This window comes from Rhipicephalus microplus, chromosome X (genome assembly GCF_043290135.1).
Source record: "Rhipicephalus microplus isolate Deutch F79 chromosome X, USDA_Rmic, whole genome shotgun sequence".
NCBI lineage: Eukaryota > Metazoa > Arthropoda > Arachnida > Ixodida > Ixodidae > Rhipicephalus > Rhipicephalus microplus.
Genome location: NC_134710.1, coordinates 139,093,220 through 139,101,579, shown reverse-complemented (window position 1 = coordinate 139,101,579; position 8,360 = coordinate 139,093,220). Strand labels below are relative to the sequence as shown.

General features: G+C 43.5%; 1 protein-coding gene across 1 annotated transcript; it reads right to left on the bottom strand.

The window, feature by feature from the left end:
- Positions 1–1,471: 1,471 nt before the first annotated feature.
- On the bottom strand, positions 1,472–7,279 carry LOC142776991 (uncharacterized). Its single transcript, XM_075881296.1, has 4 exons — positions 4,376–7,279; positions 3,628–3,750; positions 2,611–2,715; positions 1,472–1,679 (listed from the first exon to the last, which is right to left on the bottom strand). Exons 1-4 carry the CDS (start codon positions 4,469–4,471, stop codon positions 1,608–1,610), a joined length of 396 nt encoding a protein of 131 aa, XP_075737411.1. The 5' UTR covers positions 4,472–7,279; the 3' UTR covers positions 1,472–1,607.
- Positions 7,280–8,360: the final 1,081 nt, after the last annotated feature.

Genomic DNA, 8,360 nt, shown 5'->3' with positions numbered 1-8,360 from the left:
TTCATATCCGTACGTGCGTGGCTACGGACGTGCAACTAAATATGTCGATTGTTCACTGGGATAACGTTTACGTGGTTCATGGGCCCTAGCTTGGATGGCAGCGCTACCTAACGGATGGTTAAGAAGTGAGAACAGTGAAAAGAAAAAGAAAATGATATGCCTGCCTTTGTCAGCGCGCGAAGCATTGTTACAAGTTTATATTAGTAATAATAAAGGCGAACAAGTATGGACCACGCACAAAAGGTGGAAACATTTATGTTGCCGATTTATTTACATCAGTCTTGTAGTTGGGCTTAGACACGTTCGAAATGGGAAGCCATCTCATAAACTACGCTAACCTATCCGGAATACTCGGTCGTCGAAGCTAAGTGAAGGCAACGGAAACCACTTTAAAGTGTCGTTTGCAGCGAACAAAGTGAATCTTTCAACAACCATGCCAAAATCACTTCGAAGTGGGTGCCCGAGAGCGCCGCCATGTTTTACGTACACTACGTACACCTACGCTAACACGGTAACGTTAAATTTCGTGCGCGTACGGTGACCGGTACGGGTAAGGTACTTACCTGCGCATGCTTTGATCCCGCTATCACGGTACACCCCGTATGCCGGTAAATGAATGTTTATCACCTGCTTGAAAATCTAAAGTTTAGCACACTGAAAAAAAAATAAATCCAGATTCTTTTCATGAAACGCGTGCCCTATTTTATACCGTGAAGCATCAATCGCTATGTTTATTTGGAAATGCAGGCAGGAATATTGCAGGAAAGCGTGCGATTTTATTGGGAGTACGAATTTAGCGTCGAGGTTCAATAAAATCGCGGGTCTGTCAAAAACTGGCACGCTTGAATGCATCCCTATGGGGAAAGGGTCACGGGCTTTCGCCTTTGTACATACGTAAATTATGGGGTGGCAGCAGAACAGGCGAATGGCCTCTCCATGTTGTCACGTTGGTCCTCGAAATCTCGACAGTAGTTAGTTTGTTAATGTCAAGCTCAATTGAAAACACTCGAAATAAATCGGTAGAAATTTGGGCTTTGTCTCGCCTCTTCGTTTCCATGTCATCTTACACGGTAATATTTTCAAAACGGCTCATCATCATGGCTCCCACAACGTGAGGGACAAGCGGTTGGGTTAAAAGTCCCAGACTGACTCGAGCTATGAGAGTCACCGTAGTGGAGCGGCTCCATGTGATTTCGACCTGATATATGGTTCTTTATCATGCACTGGAATGGCATGGTGCACGGGTATCAAGCATTTAGCCTTTATCGAAATGCGACCCCGTGGCAGGGATTGAACCCGCCACTTACGGGTCGGTAGCCAAGAACCACGTGAATCTGATGTCTTCAAAAAACTGCTCCAGTGACACATCAGTGAAGGCGTTGACATGTAGTCGTATATATGGCAGTAACCCTAAACCACCTGCAGTCGGGGTTTAAGTTTCCAAAGTGCAACCTATGTCGACGCAATACAATACACTTTAATGAAAACTACGCAACAAAACATTTTAAGAAGATAGACACAAAAAAGTGTTCAAGGGCTGCGGTGCATAGTCAGGGTGGAGCAGTCCGATCAGGGGAGGCGCGTGGTCGCGGCCAACCAAAGAGCAGTCAGGGAAGCGCTCGCGGCAGGGTGTTGAGACCGTGGCACACATGTAGTAACCCGATGCCGAGCAGCGCGGTCTGAAAAAGGAGAAAACACTAAAGCTTCATGTCACTAACGGCGTCCACGTTATACTTTGTGCGGATCAGAAGAAATTTCGGAAGGGTGTCAAACCTATTTTATGACATGTGTAAGTATATACATAAATCGCCGTGAAGCGAAACCACGTGATTCCTTACTACAATGCAAATATCGTTTTGAATGCTGGGAACCGATCGCGCGACAAGCATGTCTCTGCGAGAGAAGCAAGCTTGGCAACAATATACGGCTGATAGTAAAAGCGAGGGATGTGGCGCATTACTGACTTAGACGTGAGTGCTACACCAGAAGGTAAGTCATACAAGGAGGGAGAATGTATAATTTAAAACGTTTTGTCTGTATAGGCCATTTGGGGATTTTTTAAAAATTTAATTGGTAGAGAAAGATACCACAACGTTAGCAACAAAGATGGTGTTTCATACGTTATCGTGGCGAATTAGCCTCTTTCGCTTAAATAATGTCAAACGCCGTGGCGGACTAAAATTGTGCCTTGCGACAAACGTCAGCGTAAGAACTTTCTGAATGAGGCCCAGTGGCATGTGGCCCGAGCAAAAGAAGAGGTGAAGACTACAGAGAAGATGACGACGAAATGTAGTGATCAAGTAATTGATCAGACCGAGATCCTTATATTATATTACCAATAGCATACAATAGGCTTGATCAAAGGCCGCGCTTTTACAATACTCTCTACGCTCGATGTTTGGAATATATCTTAAAAGGCAAAAGGGTTTTGCACTGTTCCTAAAACTCAATCAAAGTGCTCTCTCCCAAATAATTAAGTAGCTATTGATGTTTAATTAACGCAAAGTACAAAAACTCATATAAGAGTTAAAATGTCACGCTGTCCTAAACCTAATCAGTTCTCACACCGTTACCACTTGACTACGCATGAAGACGTCCTTACGTACTCACCGCCGTGATATTCCTGAACCGCAAGCCGTCCCCTCTGTCGACGCCGTAAAACACGGCGCATCCCACAAGGAAGAGCCGGCCGGCCGTGCAGTGGTACAGTGAGTACTGGGTAGAAGAAACGAAGCGTGAAACCATATATTTGACGGCGCAGCAGGATCGCTGCAGCATTTATTTGCTTCCTGAATGATTCACCTTTGCCAGTGAGCGTTACAAAAATATCATAAGTACAGTAAATATCAAAATGACAAATATGTGTGCTGATAATACAAGCAAAGTAGCAAATTGGGCTAGTTGAAAATTAAGAGCATGCTCGTCATCATCATCGCAAAAAAAAAGAAGAAAAAGAATGACACGAAAATGCGTGGAAGTGCACGGCGTACTTCCTTGCAGTTTCGAGTCGTTTTTTTTTTTTGCGCTAACCTTGACGGGCTATATAGAAGCAGGTAAAATGAAAAAGACCAAGTAGATAAAGAGCTGAACAGTAAGGCACGTAGAGAGTTTGCTGAAGGTGGTTCTGGGTGGAAGACGAAGCCATTGCCGAGATGAAGACGAGAGTTGTTGAGGCAGTAGGTGAACGCGAGCAGGAAGGATGCATGCGCGTACCACGTCACGCTGTGCCCCATCAGCAGGTACAGCACCATCACGGCGGCCGCGCCCAACTGCGCAGCGGACAAACGTTGACGCAGTTCGTTCTCTTCGTCCGAAAACACCCGGCATGGGGCGCATGTTTCGGCTGATCAGCGAGCCAGGCTAATATAAGAGTAAATCGTGGGAGCAAAGAGTGTTGACAAACGTACTATAGAAATAATAAAGGAAAACTGTAATTAACTATGTTAAACAAAGTTACACCGTAAAGCTTCAATTTCATTACACAAGTAATATGTTAAAATGCGGTCACGCACTGTTGCCATACTATGCTAATGAGTTTCTGCATCCGTGTCTTGAATGCTTCGTAGCTGACGCAGGTGAGTGATATCCTGATATCATATTAAAGGTTCGAATGAAAAAAGTTCTTACGGTCTCAAGAGCTGTCAATATTTCATGCGTTGTAGTGATGTACTCCGGACTTGGTTCGAGTCGCAGAGCTGTCACTCCAGAACCGATGGGTTCTTCTGCCTTGCGCTCGACATCCCCAACAGCCTACAGAAGGGTTGTATATGCTTGGTTAAAGACAGTGTCTCGATTAACGTTAATGCACTCATGAACATAAAAATATCCCGTGGTTGGTCACTTAGGTTATTTGCACACAGCATTTAGTGGTGTTAACGACATGTGGGCGCAGTATATGGCCAAAAATGTGCAGCGTAGGCCGCAGCAAGATAAAAACTAAAGCACCTTGAAATTCTTAAGCGTGCACGTGGAGCGTATGCATGTGCGGCTGAATACACATATAGCCGAGTGCCTAATTCACGGTGAGAATTACGAAAACAGGGGGTGGGGGCAGGAGCTGATGCTCAGAGAAGTCCACTTGTATTTTTCAAGGCTGGCAGCATTAAAGTAAAGTCCGCTGGTCGGCTTCTACACCCACCACCTGTTTTCGAATTTCAACTCACAAGCTTCCATCTTACTCTTTTTGTTGTTCTTTTGGAATTCGCAGTCAGGAATCCGCGCATCGCAGAACTGCACGCGCAATCGTTAACTCTCCCGAACGCTGGTATCCCTGTCGGCTTCAACAAAATTCAGAAGCGGATGATTGCTCACACGTGATGAACTCGCTCAACCAACTCCGTCAACCACGAAAGGAAGGAAATGAGTCCTCGCTTACGCTTTTCTTTGCAAGAACAGATTTTCCAATGGGAGATGCTTGCAAAGGCGCAGCGGCTATAGTCGATGACTTGCTCCTGCCGAGGAAGAGTCGCATTCGGTGTCACGAGCAGGCTGGAGCGTGGCGCGAGGTACTCGAGGAACAAGAAAAGAAGAAAACAAAGAGTCGTTTTGTAAATAATAGCATCGAGTGACAGTTGCAACAAGTATTGAATTATTTTATTTAATAAATAAACTAATATATAAATAAACTATTTAAATATATTAAATAAAATAATCCAGATTCTCTGATCTCTAATAGTGTCAATTGTATAGTATTAATTAGAATTGCGGGTTCTTTTTTCTCTTGAGGGTCACCTTTGAAAAAGTAAGCGCTGTAGCTTATATCTTTCTTTTAAATAATCAACACGGCATAACATACTTTCCTACTTAAACAGTAAATAGTTCCCGGATAATAACGCCCATTCTAACGTCAAGATAATGCTGAAAAAACACCTTTGAATGGTGGCCTTTGAATTTCTGAGAAATTGTATGAAAAAATGTACAGGTTTTTCAGGGATCGCTGAAATAATAGCATGAATGGGGAAAGAGTGACACAGAGACTGCGCGAATGAAAAGAATGCATATACGTTCGAATTCGTTCTATCCTATAATTCATAAGTCATGCAAATAATTTGCGACAGATTTCATCTATAGATTTTTTTGTTTCTTGTCTAATTCCTTGATGTGGGTGTGAGGGAATAAATAATTCAATCATCCTCGTCACAACATCGTATGACCTTTAGGAGACCCTTTTTTTTGTTTGACACATGCCACAAGGACGTTGGTCTGCATATAACCAGATATGTTTAGTTCCTCCGGGATGATAATCAGGATATTTTCCGCGCTACTCCTTTTTCATTCCTTTGTTCCTCAATATTTTCTGAGTGCAGTGTAAAGGGGCCACTCACCACCCCACGTACAAAGACGAGGGGGTTGTTTTCTCCCCTCATTCGCCAACACGAGGGATCCTCCTTATTCCTGATAGTTACGAGCGCTTATATTAGAAAAGACGCGCGCGCTGAAGACCATTGACAATTTAGGTCACATACAGTGAGGTGGTACCGTATCAACCGATACTCGCGTATCGCGACAGCCTTCACGGACCATAATCATCAGGTGTTCGAAGTGCACGCAATAGACTATCAAAATTTCAAGCACAAACTTTTGCCCCTTTTAGCAAGGTTTTACCAGGCTCCGGAAACTCAGCGTTGTTTCGGCTACAAAAACATGCACGCTTGTAGCGGTTGCCGGGCATCTTAAGATTAAGTGTAAAGGAGTGAGGTGTATGTGAACGGTCGCATTTATTAGCTTTCCCAAGTTACTACAAGTGAAAAAATCAATATCTCTGTAAAGAAGTTCTCTTTTGTTTAAACGTCTTTTATTCCGCGCCACGGTGGTCTAGTGGCTGAGGTACTCGGCTGCTGACCCGCAAGTCGCGGTATATTACCGGCTGCGGCGGCTGCATTTTTGATGAAGGTGAAAATGCTGTTGGCCCGTGTGCTTAGTTTTGGGTGCACGTTAAGAACCCGAGATGGTCGAAATTTCCGGCGTCCTCCACAACGGCGTCTCTCATAATCATATGGTGGCTTTGAGACATTGAACCCAACATATGAATCATTAAATGTTTTTTCTTAAACATTATTTTGTTAATTTAGATGAGGCGAAGCACGGGAAGTGATTGACTTGCGTTCTGAGCTCTTGCCTCCGTTCCTTCTCACCCTTCGCTCACCGATATTGGAAGTTGGATTACGTTCATTTATCTCGCTCAGTTCGCGTGTCAACTACGGAAAAGATAAATACAGCAAGTTGTGGCGGGCAAAGAACAGAAGCCACAGTGAGCTACTCCGAACACGTCAACCATGCATTCGTCGAAGACGGCTTAATCGGGCAACACGTCTTTTCCGTGGCTGTGCGGTGTACTAACCCGGGGCTTTACTGTGTCTCGAAAGTTTTCCAGCGTTTCCTAAAGGCAACGGCTGAGCACAAAATTTGGACTTATAATTTGAGCACGTATTGGTTTTGCATGATTACATATATGAGTAAACCCAGTTCTCTGCAAGCCTGACTGGACTGACAGAAGTTCAGTGCCGCTTGACTAATTGGTGAAGACAGCATGTAAGCTCCAGTTACGAAAAGGCGTTTATTGAAATGTTTGAGTTCGAGTTAGCTCAGCTGCATAGTTTTAGATTATTTTAATTTTGGCGTGTAGTTCAAATTATGTCAAGTTATTATAGGCCGCGTTCTGCTCATAAAACTGTTGTAGCTATGGTTTAAAAATTCTTGAGTCTTTACTTCCAATAGGGCCACTCAAATAAACGTGATGGACTAAATGCTTCTAACATTATTACAGAAAAGTGGATGGAGGCAATGTTTTCACAAGTGAACTTTTCTTTGTACAGGCAACTTCGTTGCCCGGACGAAGGCAAGTCATCTTGCTGAAAGAGTTTCCAGCAACGTACTTTCTCGAAGAACTTCTGGTCGCTTCAAAGCTCTCAATGCGTCTGAACTTCGGTCATGTTTGGTACTCAGGTTCTGTGAGAAAACTGTGCGCGCCGTCCTAAGAAACGTGATTGAGTCAAATACGACGTGTCCTACTCGCATTGGTTGATAATTTTCACATTGGTTCAGATACTGTGGATTTACCTTTTGCTCATCATGTCCGCATGTCAGTTGTAAAATAAAGCTGCTCTTACAGATTGACCCTCTGACACTACGTGTGTCTGTGTTTATATTACAAATTGTGTAATAGGAAAGTTCATGTCATTCGTGCTGATCAGGTTTCGTCTTACTGAGAAATCAGTCAGCTTAACTCTCGCGTCTTCAGAAAACATGAAGAAAGTTAAAAAGAAGATCAGCGAACTTTTATGGTCGCATTGCCCAAGCTGCCAGCAGACCCGAAAAGAGGCACGAACGCATTCCGCTTGCATGAGAAGTGGGAAAGGAGATGTCCAACACAGCTAACCTCCTTTTGAATTTTCATCCTTCCTCTCTATTTGGGGAATAGAATTTTTCTATTCGTGATTTATTGCTAGTACGATGCCCGGCAACCGCGAGTGGTAAAGTTGGCACTGCCGTTATTGATAGCGAATACATGGAAGGTACAGGGAGTTTCCGCCCCCTTTTCTAACTCCATCGGCATCATTGGTTCGACGAAAGAAAAAACAAGTTTTGAGAGAAAAAAATAACAGTTGCCAAAGTAGAGGATGCCATAAACATGTTAAATCCTGGAAAGTCTCCAGGATTGAAGGCTTTCACAACCACTGTTTACAAATAGTTTAAAGACGAGCTGCAGCCCTATTTAGACAGTTCTATTTAATGAAACGTACAAAGTAAATAGATTATCTCTATTATACCGGTCATCCCTCAACAAATGTCATTCCCAAAGCAGAGGATGTACGTAAATTCAGATAAGTTTCAGCGTATCGACCAATAGTCCTGACAAATGTCAGGTGTAAAATTTATTTGAAAGTATTGGCACGAAGATTGCAGACAGTCTAACAGGATGTCGTTGGGCCACACCAAGCATGTGGCATTAAAGGCCGCTGGATTGTCCTAATTACCCGTAAAGCACACAGTATTTTCCAATGCTGTCATTGTTGAGATGAACTTGTTGCGCTTTTACAGATTGATTTTAAAAAAGCTTTTGACTGCGTGAATCATACGATCAAACCATGCTAAATTTGGTTCCGTTATTTGGGAGAGAGGGGCCCTGGCGTACAGAAACTGCACAAAAAGATTCATCGTAAGTAAGAATCTGGGAGCGCCCATCAGTTTGCAACGTTCGGTTCGTCAGGGCTGCCTCCTGCGTCCCCTGTTATTTTGCTTGTATTGTGAAACCCTTTGCGTATATACACGTAATTCAAGACAGTAATAACACTGGTTTTTCGTTCAAATCGGTGGAAGTCAAGTTGCTTGCTGGTGCTGAGGATTGGAAATTTTTTCAA

Coding starts and splice junctions, on each gene's coding strand:
- LOC142776991 (XM_075881296.1), bottom strand. CDS start 4,471: ATGCGACTCTTCCTCGGCAGGAGCAAGTCATCGACTATAGCCGCTGCG. Junction 3,751..4,375: donor CTGTTCTTGCAAAGAAAAGC/GTAAGCGAGGAC, acceptor ACCCTTCTGTAG/GCTGTTGGGGATGTCGAGCG. Junction 1,680..2,610: donor GGTTCAGGAATATCACGGCG/GTGAGTACGTAA, acceptor CTCCTTTTTCAG/ACCGCGCTGCTCGGCATCGG.